At 54.3% G+C, this 19440-nt stretch overlaps 1 protein-coding gene across 1 annotated transcript; it reads right to left on the reverse strand.

Annotated features, from left to right (window-relative positions):
• Positions 1-5079: 5079 nt before the first annotated feature.
• ZDHHC19 (zinc finger DHHC-type palmitoyltransferase 19) lies at positions 5080-18684 on the reverse strand. The gene is given in 8 exon segments (XM_003776397.4): positions 5080-5139; positions 5142-5253; positions 5591-5676; positions 14185-14290; positions 14982-15154; positions 15970-16109; positions 17295-17416; positions 18425-18684. Coding segments are annotated over 8 exon segments (945 nt in total). The 5' UTR covers positions 18571-18684.
• Positions 18685-19440: the final 756 nt, after the last annotated feature.

The following is a 19440-nucleotide window of genomic DNA, read 5'->3' on the forward strand; positions in this document are numbered from 1 at the left end:
TGATCACTGCTCCCTCCGAGAAGTACCTGTCATGTGTGGGGGTTTGTGGCGAGCTCTTTTCATGCACTAGGTAAGCCATGTCATAACCACACAATGAGATACGACTTGTGTGTGTGTGTGTGTTTTCTTCTAGAGATACAATTATTAATCTTACATTACAGAGGGAGAAACCAGGCAGCCCACCTTCAGAGCCCTCGTCTTAACTGTGACCCTACGTTGAAATAAAATGTGGAAACCGCCCACAGACACACCTCGTGGTGGCTGCAGGTCATAGGAGCTGTACTTCTGCCTCTTGGAGAGTTGCTTGTTTGCTCCATGCTGGTTTCCTCACCTCAGAAACTAGAATAACAACTCCATAGAGCAGTTGTGAGGATTAAAGGAAGTGGCCTGGACACTGAGCACAGGCCCTGGCCCAGGCAGGGCTGATCGAGGGTTTGTTAGTACAGGAGTTCTGGCGAGCCCTCAGCCCCTGGGCTGCTTCCCTCCAGCCATTCCTCTGCATGCTAAGAACTAAAGAGAAGGGATTCAGACTCAGATGGAGCATGGGTGTCAGGCACTGTGCCTGCTGCCCATGAGAGCCAGCAAGGTGCCTGTGTCCTTTGAGGTACTAGGATTCTGGGCCCTGGATCCTGCAGTGTGATGACCTCCCCTTCCCCCATCTGTCCCTGCCCTGCTCCACCCTCAGCCACCTGCAGGATCCCCACCCAAGGGTCAGGGCAGAGCAGGGCAGGGCTGAGCAGGAGGCAGGCGGAGGGGGTCATTATCGCCCGCAACACAGGGCTGAAGAGAGTTAAAGCTTCTTATCAGTTCCCTGGGCCTGTGCTGCCCAGCCCAGCCCAGCCCGGCTCTGAGGCACAGGGGCTGGAGAGCAGAGCCCTGGGGTTGCCAGCCAAGCCTGTCTCCTCTGGAATGGCCCAGGACCAGGGATGGGGCAGCGGCCTGGGAACCCAAGAGTCACCAGACTGGCTGCACCGTGTGATCTGATGCAACCACTTCCCTCTCTGGTCCCCAGAGTCCCTGCTTATGAAACTGGGCGGCTGGGGGAGGGGGGGTCAGCGGGCAGCTGGATGAGGCAGCCTGGGTCCCTTCCTCTCCCAGAGAGTTAGGATCCTGTGATCCCTGGGAGGTGGCTATGACTGTCAGTCCTACAGACCAGGAAGCTGAGGCTGCGCACAGGACAGTGACCTCTTCACAGCACACTAGTTGGGCACAGAGAGGAATGACGGGGCTGAGCCCCACCCCACATGCCCATGAAGCTTGTGAGCCTTCCAGAAGGCCCATGGAGGAAAGGCGTGGAGATGGGAGGGCGCTGCTCTGGGCACCCCATCCCAGGGTCTAACCCCTTTCTTCAGGTCCTAGGGGCAAGCTGGGGACCTCTCAGAGGAGCCCTAGACAGGCAGGCACCTGGCGGCTTTGCAGGCCTGGGGTCACTCCTTGGCTCCAGCCCACAGAAGGCAGAGACGGCAGGGTTTTCTGGGCGTGTGGACAGTAGGCCCCGTAACTGGGCTCTGATAACACCCCTTCCCTTATCAGTGGGTCAAGGACTGGGTGGGGTGCATCTGAGAATCAAGGGTACATTCCGCAGAAACAAGGAAGGGGCAGAAAGGAAAAGTGGGTGCAGCTGAACCGAGGCCTCCCAGCCCGGCTGCAAAGAATCCCGGAGGGGTCCCCTGGCTTAGAGGGGAGAGTGTGGAGTGGTGGGGAGTCAAAGGAAGGGACAATCTAAGTCTCACTTAACCCTCCAGGAGCCAAGGTGCCTGATCCAAGCAACTTTCCTGAAGAAACCTTAGAAATCCTAGGCTGGGACCGAGCGCCATGGCTGACGCCTGTATTCCCAGCCCTTTGGGAGGCTGAGGTGGGCTGATCACTTGAACCCAGGAGTTTGAGACCAGCTTGGCTAACATGGTGAAACTCTGTCTCTACTAAAAATACAAAAATTAGCTGGATATGGTGGTGCACACCTGTAATTCCAGCTACTCAGGAGGCTGAGGCACGAGAATCAATTGAATCCGGGTGGAAGAGGTTGCAGTGAGCCGAGATCGCACCACTGCACTCCAGCCTGGGCGACAGAGCAAGACTCCGTCTCAAAAAACAAAAAAAAAAAAGAAATCCCAGGCTGGAAGGGACAGAGAGACCTAGAATCTACATTTAGAGCAGGAGGCCATTGCCCTCAGAGGGGTCATGGCTGTCCTTTGACACTATGAGGAAAATTATGTCTGCCCAGTGGGGAAACTGAGGCCCAGCCTGTGAGGGGAGATGACTCACAGCTGGCTTAGGGCTTGAAAGGCCCTTGCCTGAGGCCAATTGGGTCCCCCGCATACCTGGAGGCGAGGACCAGTAGGTGCCATCCTGAACCAAGGGACAGGGCGGCAGAGGAAGGGCAGGGCCTCCCCAGATACTGGGCCTGGGCTTCTTTGCCCTGTGGGCTGGGACTCCAGGCAGGCACCACTTCTTCAACCAGCCAGTTCCATAATTCACATCCCAGCCTGGGCCCAGGCTCCTGGACCCCCTCCTCCGTAGCCCAGGCAGGTGGCCGAGGCTGGGCCTGCACAGGGAAGGGTCTGAAGCCTCCAGGGTCGGTTGTGGCAGGACCCAGTGGGCTGCAGATCTGGAGGGACGTCCTGCATCACCAGCAGTAGAGAGGACAGGGGCTGGGCCAGCATCCCCCTGAGAATGCGCTCACACCCCAGCACGCAGACACACACACCTCCACGGCACCTGGGGGTGGCTCATCTGAACCCTTGGGTGACAGACATCCTTCCGTCCCCACCTTCCTCCACACCCTGGTTTTACCCAGAAACAAAGGTGGCAGGAAGCAAACAGTGTGGCTTGTGCCCATTTTGACACTCCAGGTGGCAGAATCACTGGGACACTTGATAAAAATTCCCACCCTCCCCTGACATGGAGAGGCTGAGCCAGAGGAGCCTAGCAGAAGGGACTTCCCTGAAGAAAAGGGCCCGGGTCGGTCTCGAAGGTGGTCCTTGGAGAAGCTCTGGGCGGTGTGTCGGCGGTGTGTCAGCTGTGTGGTGGAGAAAATAATCATGATGATAGCGGCTGCACTCATTGTGTGCCTACTGTGTCCCTGTGTCCCTGGAGAAAATAATCATGATGATACTGGCTGCACTCATTGTGTGCCTACTGTGTCCCTGTGTCCCGATGTTTTGCATGAAACACCTCATTCCAGCCTCTGACAACCTTCCAGAAAGATGACATTATTCCCAGCTCCACGGTCACATTCTGGCCGCTAGCAGAGCCACAGTTAGATGTGCCCCTCTGACCCCAGGGGCCTGAAGACTTGTGGGGCCTGGGACCACCCCAGGGGCAAGACCAGAACCAGCTCCTGACTTCCCACCAGGAAAGAGGGACCAGGGTGAGACACAGCTGCAGGAAAGATGCAAGGCTGGGCTGTGGTGGAGAACGCCCCCGCCCCTCCACTTCCCCAGGACAGGCAGGCAGGAGCGGGCCACTCCCAGCCTCAGGGCCCCAGAAACGATAGGGCCAGGCCTAACCCCACCCCGGAGGCTCCAGCAAGGCAGGGCTGGACCAGGCCAGGCCTGGTGAATCCCTGGGCTGCGAGCACCCCCTGCAGCCAGACAAAGGTGCGGCTGGGCAGAGGCCAGGTCCTCCCCAACCTCGGACACCCCAACATTGGTGGATTTTCCTCTTCCATCATCTCCAGCCCTAGCTGGGAGCTAGGCCAGTCAACTGCTGCAATTATTATTATTATCGTTGCCCTTTTTTTTTTGAGACAGAGTCTCACTCTGTCACCCAGGCTGGAGTGCAATGGTGTGGTCTTGGCTCACTGCATCCTCCATCTGCCGGGTTCAAGAGATTCTCCTGCCTCAGCCTCCCTAGTAGCTGGGACTACAGGTGCGTACCACCAAGCCCAGCTAGTTTCTGTATTTTTTACTAGAGACAGGGTTTCACTATGTTGGCCAGGCTGGTCTCGAACTCCTGACCTCAGGTGGCCTCAGCCTCCCGAAGTGCTGGGATCACAGGCGTGAGCCACCGCGCCCGGCCTATTGTTGCCCAATTTTAAGGAGGAGAGAAATGTTAGGTGTCTTGTCTAAGGTCACAGAGCCAGGTGGTGTCGGGTCCTGAACTCAGGCCTCCACAGATCCTGACTCCTCCATCCCAGAAGGTCTTTGTCCCGGCCCATTAGAGCCTCCTCCAAGTCCTCACCCAGGACGGACATGCGCAGCGCGACAGTTCTAAGAGGCAGGCAAGGGTATTTAATGGGCATTGAGGGTCTTGGCAGTCCCACCAGGGGAGTGGGTAAAGGCAGGGCACAGAAAGGGTTCCACTGAGGGCTCAGGAAGTGGGAGGTAAGGAGGCGGGTTCAGGAGGCGGGTTCAGGAGGCGGAATCAGGACGCGGGTTCAGGAGGTGGATTCAGGAGGTGAGCTCAGGTGCTGGTGCTGCGGGCATCTCCGGGTGCACAGGGGCGAGAGGAAGGCCGAACCTCGCCTGGGGGCTCCTGCAGCAGCAGGGGCAGCACTGGGCCCGTGTGGAACTAAACACAGAACAGGGGCGTGAGTGCTCTAACAAGACCCCACCCCGCAGCTCGAGCCAGGTCTCCTGCTCCCGGAGGCAAAGGGAGCGGGCTGGCCCCACAGAATGTGCTGCAGAGGCCCCGGGGCACAGGGGTTGCCCAGCCCCACAGCGGCCTCCTGATGCTCCACCTCCATGTCTCATGGGGCTTCAAGTCAATGTTTCTTTTAAATAAAAGAATCTCCCACCACCCCCACCCCCTGGCCAAATTATAAACCACGAGACTCATCTCGGTCCTGCGAGAAGGTGACTGGCCCGAGGCCCATCAGCACATGTAGTGAGGGAGTCATCCTTCATTTGTCTTTGTAACTCCAGGGACTCCTGCGTATATTCTAGAAGCCTGGGTCCTCCTTTCAACTCCCCTCCAGTGTAGAACCCTCCTCCCCCAAGCTCAGAGCGCTCCAGCTTCAGGGTCAGCCAAACCTCAGGGGCCTTCCCCCACACCCTCACAACCTGCAGACACCCCTCTCCCGACACGCACAGACACCCACGCGCACACACACTTCTTACCTCCTGGAGAACTGCAGCCTCACCACGCCCTGGGGGACCCTTCCCTGGTTTGGAGGGATCCAGAGGTTGGGGCTGGGGGCCAGGGCGGGCTGGGGGGTTGAGAGCAGAGGGGGACATTGGAGGGTGCAGGTTCGGCATGGATGTCCAGTCAGGCCCCACCACTCTCTGCAGCTGGACAGCTTCAGCCATGTACCTGGGGAGCAACAGGCCAGATGCAGGGGCCACTGTCCTCCCTGGTCTGGCTCCCCTGCCCCCCTCAGCTCGGGAAGCATGCAGCCCAGGGCTTGGCTCTGCAGGAAGCTGAGGCCAGCCTCATCCAGGATGCAGCACCCCTCTATGCCATAATGGGGCAAGAACACACAGAGCCAACGATGTAGGGAGGCCCCAGAGCTCCCAGTGCCCTGGAGAAAACCCCAGAGGAGCAGGAACGGTGAGTGTAAGGGCCTGGAGCTGTGGTAAGGAGCCAGGGGGAACCCACCTCTGCCCCACCCCCAGGGTTCACCAGTTGGGCCTCTGGTTTGCCAACTCACTTGGGTCCCAGTGGTGCACAAATTGTTAAATACCAGTTGCTGGCACAGCCCTGGTCGAAGGGGTTGTATCCCTGAAGGTGCCTGCACTGGTGGGGAATGGAAACCGGAAGAGGAGCTCAGAACCAGCAGGAATCGCTGGGCCATCGCCCAGTGGCCCTCCCTGAGCTGGTCAGCTAGCCAGGGCTCAGCCCAGGGCAGCAGCAAGCTGGAGGCCAGGAGACTGAGAGGACCTCCCCACCACTGCCCCATCTTCCTCCTCTTGGTCTCCACTGGCCACACACATCCTCCTGCTACCTCCTTCCAGATACTGAATGTCACTGTCTGGAAGGTCAGCTGAGCGAGGCCCAGTCATATTTCCCTAACCATGATCACATGGCCCAGGAAAATCTGGGCTAAAAGCCTTGAACACACAATGAGGTAAAGGCCAAGTCCTCCCCTGGGCACTCTTGACCTTGATCAGGTTCTCTCCCTCCTCTCTCCCCTTCGCCCACTCACTCTACCCATCCACCTCACCCCCTCCCGAACTCCCCTTCCTCCCCCGGGCCGGCTGGGCCTCACCTGACTTCAAGAGCCTTCGCTGTCACGTTTTGTCACTGAAAGTGGCCCAGCAGCATCTCTGCCCACCACCAACTCCCTGTGTCCCATGCCCCCGCTCCCCGCCGCAAAGGCTGAGATTTTCAACACCATCCTCCACCAAAGGAACCAGGACTCCATGCAAGGACAGCTGGCACTCACTCGAGGCAGGAAAAGTCTGGACAGCTCTATAACAGCTCACTGTCGCCACTCACTGTCGCCATAGGGCAACACGCATCCTTGCACTATTTGAGATTCTGCCTACTTTAAGGTATTTAAAGCATGTAAAAGAAACGTATTGGCCGGGTGAGATGGCTCATGCCTGTAATCCCTGCACTTTGGGAGGCCGAGGCGGGTGGATCGCTTGAGGTCAAGAGTTTGAGACCACCCTGGCCAACATGGTGAAACCCCCTCTCTACTAAAAATACAAAAAATTAGCCTGGCGTGGTGGCGGGCGCCTGTAATCCCAGCTACTGGGGAGGCTGAGGCAGGAGAATTGCTTGAACCCGGGAGGCGGAGTTTGCAGTGAGCCAAGATCTTGCTACTGCACTCCAGCCTGGGCGACAGAGCGACACTCCAGCTCAAAAAAAAGAAACTGGTATTGTATTAGTCATTTAGAAGATTTTGATTAAAATTTATGGAATTTGGGCCAGGCATGGTGATTGGCACCTGTAATCCAAGCATTTTGGGAGGTGGAGAATGGAGGATCTCTTGAGCCCAGGAGTTCAAGACCAGCCTGAGCAACACAGTGAGACTTTCATCTCTAAAAAAAATAAAAATAGTTAGGTGGCTGTGGCATTATGCACCTGTAGTCTCAGCTTCTTGGGAGGCTGGGATGAGAGGATCCCTTGAGCCTAGGAGTTCGAGGTTGCAGTGAGCTGTGATTACACCACTGCACTCCAGCCTGAATGACAGAGTGGGACCCTGTCTCTAGGAAAACTAAAAATATATTGACAGAATTTTAAAATTTAGGGACATATATATATATATATATATATTTTTTTTTTTTTTTTTTTTTTTTTTGAGACAGAGTCTTGCTCTGTCACCCAGGCTGGAGTGCAGTGGCGCGATCTCGACTCACTGCAAGCTCCGCCTCCCGGGTTCACGCGATTCTCCTGCCTCAGCCTCCCAAATAGCTGGGATTACAGGTGCTCGCCACCATGCCCGGCTAATTTTTTGTATTTTTAGTAGAGACGGGGTTTCACCGTGTTAGCCAGGATGGTCTTGATCTCCCGACCTCGTGATCCACCCACCTCGGCCTCCCAAAGTGCTGGGATTGCATTGCAGGCATGAGCCACCGCGCCCGGCCTTTTTTTTTTTTTGAGACGCAGTTTTGCTCTTGTTGCCCAGGCTGGAGTGCAGTGATCATAGGTCCTCACAAACTCAAACTCCTGGGCTCAGGGATCCTCCCACCTCTGTCTCCCAAGTAGCTGAGACTACAGGCATGCACCATTATGCCCAGCCAATTTTTAATTTTTTTGCAGGAATGGGGTCTGGCTATGTTGCCCAGGCTGGTCTTGAACTCCTGGCCTCAAGCGATCTTCCCACCTCAGCCTTTCAAAGGGCTGGGATTACAGGTGTGAGTCACTGTACCCAGCATTAGAGAAATAAATTTTGATTTATTAGATGTATATAAGGTATAGAAAAATGTTGATTGCATATGAGGCATAGAAAAATGCTTAAAGGAATGATGATCTTTAATAAATTCATAAGACTGACCAATACATTTTTCTTTTTTTTGAGACGGAGTCTCACTGTGTCGCCCAGGCTGGAGTGCAGTGGCACAATCTTGGCTCACTGCAACCTCCGCCTCCCGGGTTCAAGCAATTCTCCTGCCTCAGCCTCCCAAGTAGCTGGGATTACAGGCGCCCACCATCACGCCCAGCTAATTTTTGTATTTTTAGTAGAGACAGGGTATCACTGTGTTGGCCAAGCTTGTCTCGAACTCCTGACCTCGTGATCCGCCCGCCTCGGCCTCCCAAAGTGCTGGGATTACAGGCGTGAGCCACCGCACCCGGCCAAAACTGACGAATACATTTGTACCTGCCTCTCCCACACAAGATGCTTTCAGATATGAATGAAACCAACAGCTCTTGGCCAGTCACCGTGGCTCACACCTGTAATCCCAGCACTTTGGGAGGCCAAGGCGGGTGGATCACTTGAGGCCAGGAGTTTGAGACCAGCCTGGCCAACATGGAAGAACCCCGTCTACTAAAAATGCAAAAATTAGTCGGGCATGGTGGCATGTGCCTAAAGTCCCAACTACTCAGGAGGCTGAGGCAGGAGAATCACTTGAACCTAGGAGGTGGAGGTTGCAGTGAGCCGAGATAGCACCACTGCACTCCAGCCTGGATGACAGAGTGAGACTCTGTCTCAAAAAATAAAAAAAGAAAAAGAAACCAACAGCTCTGAAGCACTCAGACTGTCCGCCTCACTGTCTCCAGACCTGGGGCTCCTGCTCGGATTCTGTGTCTGAAACTGCCTGACACTCCACAGGACCAAAGCCAGGGTGGGCTGCTTCTTGCTCCGTCTCCCACCCAACCCCCCTCTCCATTCCCCGCCAGGGATGGGGCAACAGGCTACTCTCTCGTTCTGTCTTTCTGTCCCTCCCAAAGTGTTATGGATTCCTTTGTTGGTTGGTTCACTCACTGTTTCAGAAATATTTTGGGGCCTTAAAAATGTTTCAGAGGCCAGGCATGGTGGCTCATGCCTGTAATCCCAGCACTTTGGGAGGCCAAGATGGGTGGATCATTTGAGGTCACAAGTTCAAGACCAGCCTGGCCAACATAATGAAATCCCGTCTCTACTAAAAATACAAAAATTTTTAGTAGGGTGTGGTGGTGCACGCCTGTAGTTCCAGCTGCTTGGGAGGCTGAGGCAGGAGAATCACTTGAACCCAGGAGGCAGAGGTTGCGGTCAGCCGAGATGACGCCATTGCACTCCAGCCGGGACAACAGTGTAAGAGACTCCGTCTCAAAAAAGAAAAAAAAAAAAGTTCCAAGGGCTGGTCTGAAAGCAGTGGTTTATCTCGCCTTTTCAGTAAGTTACAGACCCAATTCCTTGTTCTACTCTTTCCTCGCTGCTCACCACTGTCCTTGTCGTCAAGAAAGAAAAAAAAAGGAAAGTTCCAGTCACTGTGCTGGGGGTTGAGGACGCACTGCACATGACATATCCTGGGCCAGCCTCAACCTTCAGGGTGGCGAGCGTAGCACCGAGGGAAGGAGCAGGAACCCAGGCAGAGGCGCCCAGGCACACGCACAGGAGCCGCCCAGGAGGGAGAGGCTGAGCCCTGAGGGGCGGGGACAGGCCGCTTCCCTGCGTGCAGTTTCAGAAGCTGCTGTGTGCGGTCCGGGAAGAGTAGTCTGAGGCCTGACCACTGGCTTTGGCCTCCGGGGAAGGGGGAGAGTGGAGCACGTGAGCACTGCTGGCTCTGTCAGGAGACTTGGCTGCTGGAGAGCTGAGTAGAGCAGGGGGAGTGGAGGCTGGTGATGTTAAGGGAGGGTTTTGCTTTGTTTTTAAGATGAGAGACACAGGAGCATGTGTAAGTGGTGATGAAAATGAATGGTGCCAGGTGCGGTGGCGCACGCCTGTAATCCCAGCACTTTGGGAGGCCGAGGCGAGTGGATCACCTGAGGTCAGGAGTTCGAGACCAGCCTGGCCAACATGGTGAAACCCCGTCTCTACTAAAAATACAAAAAATCAGGCGGGCATGGTGACGTGCACCTGTAATTCCAGCTACTCGGGAGGCTGAGGCAGGAGAATCGCTTGAACCCGGGAGGCCAAGATCACGCCACTGCACTCCAGCCTGAGTGACAGAGAGATACTCTGTCTCAAAAAAGAAGAAAGAAAGAAAGAAAGAAAGAAAGAAAGAAAGAAAGAAAGAAAGAAAGAAAGAAAGAAAGAAAGAAAGAAAGAGAATGGTAGTAATAGTAGCAACATCTAGAGCACTCACTTGTACCAGCTGCTACTCTATGTCTTAAACTCACCCATGCTGCCCATTTTGCAGATGGGGAAAGTGGACACCTAGGTGGCTAAGTAGTATACCCAGGATCTCTCTGCTGGTATGCTGTGGAGCTGTGATGTGAACATGTGTGAACCGGATCCAGAGACCTTGCTATCAACCACAGGCAGAGTTGCAGCCCGGGGATGGAGGAGGAAGGGAATGAGATTTGGGGCATGTGAAGAAGGCCTGAGGCGGGTGCTGCGGGCCACGGGAAGGAGCCCTGCCTGGTGAATCGCAGGCCACGTTAAGGTCCCTGGAGGCTGGAGATCCTGGATCAGGAGGGCAGCATTCTGGGCAGGGGAGGGAAGGCAGGAAGAACCGCAGGATGTGAGAAGGGCGAAGGCTGCCCAGAAGAGGCTGAAACGATGCACTGAGGCTGGGGAGGGACCACATGCAGACCAGAGCGGGCTGATGAGGAAGGGCGGAGCTGGGGAGTCACAGGTCGGGGAGCCAGATATGGGTGTGGTGGAGTGATTGCAGGGTGACTGGGATGGGAGGTGGTGGGCAGAGAGGGCGCCTCTGTCCCTCCAGCTGTCTGATACCTGCAGCTCCTCCCTCATCAATGCTGCCCATCAGTTTTCCAAGAACAGCCAGTGTCCTGCTGAAGGAGTCTCATGGCGAGGATATCCACCCTCACCACTCCTGCTCCACGTTGCGCTAGAGGTCCAAGACAGTGCAATAAGAAGAGAAAAAAACAAAGCCATACAGATTGGAAAAGAAGAAGTGAAACTGTCCTTTTTCACAGACAACAGGATTTCCTATGTAGAATCAGCAAAAAAGCTATTGGAACTAATAAATGAGTCTAGCAAAATAGCAGGATTCAACACCAATTCACAAAAATCCATTGTATTCCCTTATAATAATGAACAAATGGAAATTGAAATTTTAAAAAACATGCTTACAATAGCACAAAAAAATTAAATACATATAAATCTAACAAAATGGATACAAAATCTATATGCTGAAAAACACAAAATAAGGATGAAAGACATCGAAGAAGATGTAAATAAATGGAGAGGTGTAGCATGTTCATGAATTCACTCAATCTTGTTAGAATGTCAATTCTCCCCAAACTGATCTATAGGCTCAATGAAATTCCATGAAAATCCTAGCAGATTTTTTTGTAACAAATAATAAGGAAACAATACAATTTTTTAAATGGACAAAAGATTGGAACAGATACTTCACCGCAGTTACACAGATGGCAAAGAAGAACATGAAAATATGCTTAAACCATTAGTCATTAGGAAAATACAAACTGAAGCCACACTGAGGTGCCACTACACATGTCTTACACCGGCTAAAACAAAAAACAACAAAAACAACTGACAACATCAAACGTTGGTAAGGATGCAGAGCAACTGGAATTCTTATATATTACGGGTAGGAATACAAAATAGTACCACTATTTTGGAAGACAATTTGGCAATTTATTATGAAGTTAAACATTCAGGCCGGACACAGTGGCTCACGCCTATAATCCCAGCCTTTGGGAGGCTGAGGCAGGCAGATCACTTGAGGTCAGGAGTTCCAGACCAGCCTGGCCAACATGGTGAAACCCCATCTCTACTAAAAAGGCAAAAATTAGCCCAGTGTGGTGGCTCACACCTGTAGTCTTACCTACTTGGGAGGCTGAGGTGGGAGGATCACTTGAATCTGGGAGGTGGAGGTTGCAGTGGGCCAAGATTGAGCCACTGCACTCCATCCTGGGTGACAGAGTGAGACTCCATCTCAAACGAACAAACAAAAAACCACATTCAATTACCATATGACCCCTTCAAGTATTTACCCCAAAGAAATGAAAACTTATGTTCACATGCCTGTACACCAGTGTTTATAGCAGCTTTATTTATTATAATCTCCCAAGCTAGAAATAACACAGACATCTTCAATTGGTAAATGGATAATCTATTGAACATCCATACAATGTAATACTGTACGGCAATCAAAAGGAATAAACGACTGATATGAGCAACAACATGAATGAATCTCGAATGTATTGTGCTAAGTGAAAGAAGCCAGACTCACAAGCCAACAATTCCAGTTATTCTGGAAAAGGAAAATGATAAGGAGAGAAGACAGATCAGTGGTTGCCAAAAGCCACAGGTAGGTGGAGAAATTGCCTACAAAAGACCATGGTCTCTGATTTTCTGGGGTGATGGACCTGTTCTAAATATTCATTATCGTGGTGGCTGCAGGACAGTATCCATGTGTCAGAACTCATAGCTGTACACTAGAAAAGGGTGAGTATTACACAGGTAGATTATTGCTCAATAAACGACTTTTTGTTTTGGTTTTTGTTTGTTTGTTTGTTTTGAGACAGTCTGGCTCTGTCTCCCAGGCTGGAGTGCAGTGGCGTGATCTCGGCTCACTGCGACTTCTGCCTCCCAGGTTCAAGAGATTCTCTGCCTCAGCCTCCAAGTAGCTGGGATTACAGGCACATGCCACCACGCCCGGCTAATTTTTGTATTTTTTGTAGAGACAGGGTTTCGCCATGTTGGCCAGGCTGGTCTCGAGCTCCTGACCTGGCCTCAAGTGATCTACCCACCTCGGCCTCCCAAAGTGCTGGGACTGCAGGCGTGGGCCACGCACCCGTCCAATAAACTTGGCTTTTAAGAAATTCTAGGCTGGCTCTCGTACCATGATTTCATCATCAAGCCCAAATTCTCCACCTGACTTTCTGGGGTTGTTTTGTTTTGTTTTGTTTTTGAGACAGAGTCTCGATCTGTCACCCGGGCTGGAGTGCAATGACACAATCTCGGCTCACTGCAACTTCTGCTTCCCAGGTTCAAGCGATTCTTGTGCCTCAGCCTCCCGAGTAGCTGGGAATACAGGCGTGCCCCACCACACCTGGCTAATTTTTGTATTTTTGCTAGAAACAGGGTTTCACCTTGTTGGCCAGGCTGGTCTCGAACTCCCAGTCTCAGGTCATCTGCCCACCTCGGCCTCCCAAAGTGCTGGGATTACAGGTGTGAGCCACTGCACCCAGCCTGGGCATTTTTTTTTAAGACAGGGTCTTGCTCTATTGCCCAGGCTAGAGTGCAGTGGTGCAATCACAGCTCACTGACTGCAGCCTCCATCTCCTGAGCTCAAACAATCCTCCCACCTCAGCCTCTGGAGTAGCTGGGACTAAAGGCACTTGCCACCGTGCCTTGCTAATTTTTTAATTTTTTGTAGAGATGAAGTCTCGTTCTGTTGCCCAGGCTGGTCTCAAACTCCGGGGCTCAAGTGATCCTCCTGCCTCAGCCTCCCAAAGCGCTAGAATTACAGGCATAAGCCACGGGGCCCAGCCTGGACCTTTTTCTTTTCTTTTTTTTTTGGAGGCAGAGTCTCGCTCTGTTGCCCAGGCTGGACTGCAGTGGCACGATCTGGGCTCACTGCAAGCTCCGCCTCTCCGGTTCACGCCATTCTCCAGCCTGGACCTTTTTAATGTGGCCAACGGAAGCAGTCGACTTGGTTGCCCACACCACTTTCTGCCCCAGTTAGAATTGTTTCCTCTCCATCCTATCAACATTCCACAGACTTTCAGGCTTCCCTGAGTTTTTGCAAAGGTGTCCCCTCACCCCCAATGCCCTCCTCTCTGTCTTCTGTCTCTCCCGAACCCCTAAGCTGCACGTCCTACCCTACCATGTGGTCCTCCCTGAACCCTCAATGCCTGAGTCTGCGCCACACAGCTCAGGACCGGCCCCCTCTCTGAGTGTTCGTGGGTATCTGGTGGGTGTTACTCTGATTTCAGGTTCCTCATCAACACGAGTGTGGAATGTAGCCTTACTCACGTCTATTCCCATGGCTCAAAGAATCCAAATCGCCTAGCACACAGTAGGCCCCCAGGAGGGACAGGGACCACCGAGCTCCCGGAGGAGGCGAGATTGGAGCCTCTTAAGAGCTGGGTCTGGAGGGACCTAACGAGGCACCATCGCGGGTGGGGGTCAGGCTATCAGGGCCAAGGGCAGTGGAGAAAGCGCGGCAAGCGCGGAGGTCCCCGAGGTGCAAGCTGACTACCCACGGCCCCGCGTACCTTGCCCTTGTAGGTGCGGTCGGCGGAGCTCACGGACACGGCCTGGATCAGCAGCAGGAGGGACAGCGGCACCAGGAAGCCCGCGGCGGACACAGCTACCACGATGCTGCGCGGGTTAAGGAACGGGGCTGCGGGACCCCCACGCCTGGCCCCGCCCCTCAGGCCCGACTCCGCCCCAAGCCCCGCCCCGCCCCCGGACGCCCACCCACCCAGCCCCCCCCCGAGTCCCCTGGCTCCACCCTCATCCCGCCCACCCCCGCGAAAGCCTGACTCCACCCCGCTGTCCCCGCCCGTCCAGATCTGCGGTCCACCTTTAGCACCCGCTCCATGACCCCGCCAGATTCCTTTCTTTTCTTTTCTTTTCTTCTGAGGCACAATCACCGCTCACTGCAGCCTCGACCTCCCTCCCCGGTTCAAGCGATCCTCCCACCTCAGCCTCCCAGGTAGCTGGGACTATAGGCGCGTGCCACCACGCCCGGCTAATTTTTCTATTTTTCTGTAGAGACGGGGTCTATGTTGCCCAGGCTGGTCTGGGTCTCGGGCTGAAGCGATCCTCCCGCCTCGGCCTCCCAAAGTGCTGGAATTACAGGCGTGAGCCACCGCGCCGGCCCGCTGGAGGCTTAACGCTCCGCCCCTTCTCCTAGCCCCGCCCATCCCCCGACCCCACCCACCTCACCTCGTCCCAGACTGGTCCTCCCAGGCGGCTTCTCCCTCTAGCCCCGCCCCCATAGCCCCGCCCTCTGCAGCCCCCTCCTCGGCTGTCCCCGCCTCCTCTCCTTCCCCACGTGGGCGGATACGCGATGGCCTTGTCGGCGGAGAAGGGCAGGCGGGTTGTGCGCACCAGGAAGATGAGACAGGTGACCAGCATGGCGCCTGAGTAGAGGCACAGGGACAGGACGAGCAGCATGAAGCAGCGGAAGTTGCGGTGACCAATGCAGTTATTGACCCACTTGCAGTGGTGGTCAAAGTCCTGGGCGACAGGGAGAGGAGCCAGGCTTGAGGACTTCTCCTCTGGCCCAAATTCCATCACCCCAAATCCTGAGACCCTCCCCCTGCCCTCTAGGCCACCTGCCCTTGGCCATGCACTGGCTTCCACCCCCAGGGAGAAACTGAATCCCAGCATGCCTCATGCTGGCATTTCCCTTGTTAGAGCACAGTTAGGACTCTGGTATATACGGTCACCTGTCAGAAGACCTTTAGCGAGAAGGCTGGCCTGGCCTTCTGTGAGACACATCCTACTGTAACTTTGGGCAGAACGTAAACCATCTCTGGGCCTCCACTTTCTCATCCATTCGATGAAGATGACAGTAACAGTAACACCCTTGCCCAGCCAGCCTCCTGCACTTGTAAACCTATGCAAGCCGTGCTCTCGAGAGAGATGGTCACTCAGAGCCAGGAGACCCTCCAACTTGGACACCCAGGCAAGGACAGGCAAGGCCTCCCAGACCAGGCGGGCAGCCAGCCTGAGGGGCTTGGGTATCTCATGTTAGCAAGCCCAGGGGTGGGACAGAGGACTGCCTCTCCTCCCCTGGCCTGACCCAGCCCAGGACAGATGTGGATGCCCTGTGCATGTCAGCACCCCTGCAGGCAATGGCCAGCCTCCCAGGACAGGTGCAGGTGGAGAACACATGAGTGACCAAGGGTGGCTGGGAGTTACTGCCACCCTTGGCCTTTAGCAGTCCTGAAAGACAGCTTCACACCCAGCCCTGGCCCCTGTATGAGGGAGGCTCCTGGTCCCAGCCAGATGTGGGGCGATGGCTGGTGGACAGGTAAAGGGGCACTCACCTCCACACAGATGTTGCACCAGGGGCAGTGGTAGGTCCGGGGTGGGCGGTGGAAGCAGCACTTTGGACACCACTGCAGGCGGAAGGCCCTGTGGTTCACCCACACCACGTGCACCGTCAAGGGGCCCTGCTCAGCGGAGCCTGGCGTGGGAAGAGGATTAGGCACAGCAGAAGGCCCTGCAGTCACCCCGCGGCGGAGGCAGCTCCACAGCATCACAGGGCACGAGGAAGGGTGGGAACAAGGTGAGCAGGGGAACCCCTGTCCCCACTGAGCAAGCTATCCAAGCTCAGAGAGGATGGCAGTCAGAGGGAAGACAGGTTTCCAGCCAGGAGAGTTTTGTATGAAACTCAGGCGTTTGGAACAGTGAGTGCTGCTTTGAGTGTCATTGTGTAGTGAAGGGAGGAAGTGCATACAGTGGTTTGGAAGAGCCCACTGGCTTCTGGCCCTGGCCTGCCCGGTCCTCCCATCAAGGGAACTGGGAAACCTCAACAATTCTGCTTTTCCACACCTTGGTGGCTTAAGAAATGGGGTAGGGCCAGGCACGGTGGCTCACACCTGTAATCCCAGCCCTTTGGGAGGCTGAGGTGGGCTGATCATGAGGTCAGGAGTTCGAGACCAGTCTGGCCAATATAGTGAAACCCCATCTCTACTAAAAATACAAAAAATTAGCTGGGCGTGGTAGCATGCTCCTGTAGTCCCAGCTACTCAGGCGGCTGAGGCAGAAGAATCGCTTGAACCCAGGAGGCGGAGCTTGCAGTGAGCCGAGATTGCGCCACTGCGCTCCAGCCTGGGCAGCAAAACGAGACTCTGTCTCAGCAAAAAGAAAAGGAAAGAGAGAAAGAAAGAAGAAAGGAAAGAAGGAAAGAAAGAAAGAAAGAAGGAAAGAAAGAAAGAAAGAAGGAAAGAAAGAAAGAAAGAAAAAGAAAGAAAGAAAAGAAAGAAAGAGAGAAGGAAGGAAGGAAGGAAAGAAAGAGAAAGGAAGGAAGAAAGAGAGAAGAAGGAAGGAAAGAAAGAGGGAGAGAGGAAGGAAGGAAAGAAGGAAAGAAAGAAAGGAAGAAAGAAAGAAAGAGAAAGAAAGAAAGAAAGAAAGAAAGAAAGAAAGAAAGAAAGAAAGAAAGAAAGAAAGAAAGAAAGAAAGAAAAAGAAAGAAAGAAAAGAAAAGAAAGGAAGGAGAAAGAAAGAGCTAGGGCCACAGCAATGAAGACGTGGGGTGAAGGGGTCCAGAGGCTGGAGGAGGGTCAGTAGGAAGAGCACTTTAGGAATCCCCCCTGAAGGTTCCCAGCCCTTGAGTGCTACCTCCTTTTCCCAGGGGGCTGACGCCTCACCTTGATGTAAGATGCCAGGGTCTGAGAAGTTGAGTGAAATGAGACTGAAGAAGGTAAGGACAAAGAGGGAGCCTGTGATGACAGGAAAGGCCCACTCCCCGTTCTGAGCCAGCCACCTGCAACTGAGACCAGAGGCAGGCTCGGTCCTGAGCAGGGGCAGCTCAAAGCCCCCAGCCCAAGGCCTGTGGCTTACTCAGGTCAGGACCCACAGACCTTAAAGCCAGATCTAAAAATACAGGCTCCAAATACCCAGGCAGACTCATAATGGCTCCACCAAATGTCACCAGCATGACCAGCCACCCAAAGCTCCCAAAATGCACAGGCACCCTTGACCTCTGCACCTTTGCACATCGGTTCCCTCGACCAGAATATCCCCCTTTCCCTGACCGCAGCCTTGACCTCTGAGCCTTTTTCGGTTCCCTCGACCAGAATATCCCCTTTCCCTGCCCGCACCCTTGACCTCTGAGCCTTTGCACATCAGTTCCCTCGACCAGAATATCCCCTTTCCCTGCCCGCACCCTTGACCTCTGCGCCTTTGCACGTCAGTTCCCTCAACCAGAATATCCCCTTTCCCTGACCACACCCTTGACCTCTGAGCCTTTGCACATCAGTTCCCTCAACCAGAATATCCCCTTTCCCTGCCCGCACCCTTGACCTCTGAGCCTTTGCACATCAGTTCCCTCAACCAGAATATCCCCTTTCCCTACCCGCACCCTTGACCTCTGAGCCTTTGCACATCAGTTCCCTCAACCAGAATATCCCCTTTCCCTACCCGCACCCTTGACCTCTGAGCCTTTGCACATCAGTTCCCTCGACCAGAATATCCCCTTTCCCTGCCCGCACCCTTGACCTCTGCGCCTTTGCACGTCTGTTCCCTCGAACAGAATATCCCCTTTCCCTGCCCGCACCCTTGACCTCTGCGCCTTTGCACGTCGGTTCCCTCGACCAGAATATCCCCTTTCCCTGACCGCACCCTTGACCTCTGAGCCTTTTTCGGTTCCCTCGACCAGAATATCCCCTTTCCCTGACCTCTCCCCCAGCCTTCTGCACCCCCTGCCTCCATCCTATCATCTTCCGTTTCCCTGGCTGTCTCTTTGTAGGCACCCTAATGGCTTGCCTGGAAAACTCACGGGAATGCGAAGAAGAGGCCACTGAAAAAGACCAGCAGCACTACATTGAAGGCAGCAAACAGGCTGGGGAGGACCCAGGGACGTGGGGCCACAGGCAGGGGGTGGGGCTCCTTCACCAGGGGCGTGGCATCCACTAAGAGTGTCATGGCTGGGCCTCCTGCGCCTCCAGGGGAGGTCAGAGCCACCAGGCTTCCTCCCCCAACCCAGCTTCCAGAGCAACATGGCCACGGCGGCCTCAGAGCCACAGCCCAGGATGAAAGGAAAGAAGGCCCAGTGTGACATCACAGAGGCTGGGAGTCCTCAGCAGAACTGTCTGCAGCCTGCTCTGGCTGCCTCCAGTGACAGGCACTTCCAAGGGCAAACCCCACCCCCATCCCCACACGTGCTGGGGAACCGAGAGGTCCTGCCCCCAAAAGGCTGATGTTGTTGGAGAAAATATAACCTGGAGAAGAAACACATGGGAAGAAAGTTGGTAATTTTCAGTCGGGCGCTGTAATCCCTGTAATCCCAGCACTGTGGGAGACTGAGGCAGGCGGATCACTCGAGATCAGGAGTTCGAGACCAGCCTGGCCAACATGGTGAAACCCCATCTCTACTAAAAATACAAAACTAGCCAGGAGTGGTGGTGCACGCCTGTAATCCCAGCTACTCAGAAGGCTGAGGCAGGAGAATCACTTGAACCTGGAAGGTGGACGTTGCAGTGAGCCGAGATCACACCATTGCACTCCAACCTGGGTGGCAGAGTAAACTCCACCTCAAAAAAAAAAAAAAGAAAGAAAGTTGCTGGGTTTTTTTATTTGTTTGTTTGTTTTGTTTGTTTGTTTGTTTTAAGACAGAGTTTCGCTCTTGTTGCCCAGGCTGGAGTGTAATGATGCAATCTCAGCTCACCGCAACCTCTACCTCCTGGGTTCAAGCCATTCTCCTGCCTCAGCCTCCTGATTAGCTGGGATTACAGGCATGCATAACCATGCCCGGCTCATTTTGTATTTTGTAGTAGAGACGGGGTTTTGTCATGT

Source organism: Pongo abelii, chromosome 2 (genome assembly GCF_028885655.2).
Source record: "Pongo abelii isolate AG06213 chromosome 2, NHGRI_mPonAbe1-v2.0_pri, whole genome shotgun sequence".
Classification (NCBI taxonomy): Eukaryota; Metazoa; Chordata; class Mammalia; order Primates; family Hominidae; genus Pongo; species Pongo abelii.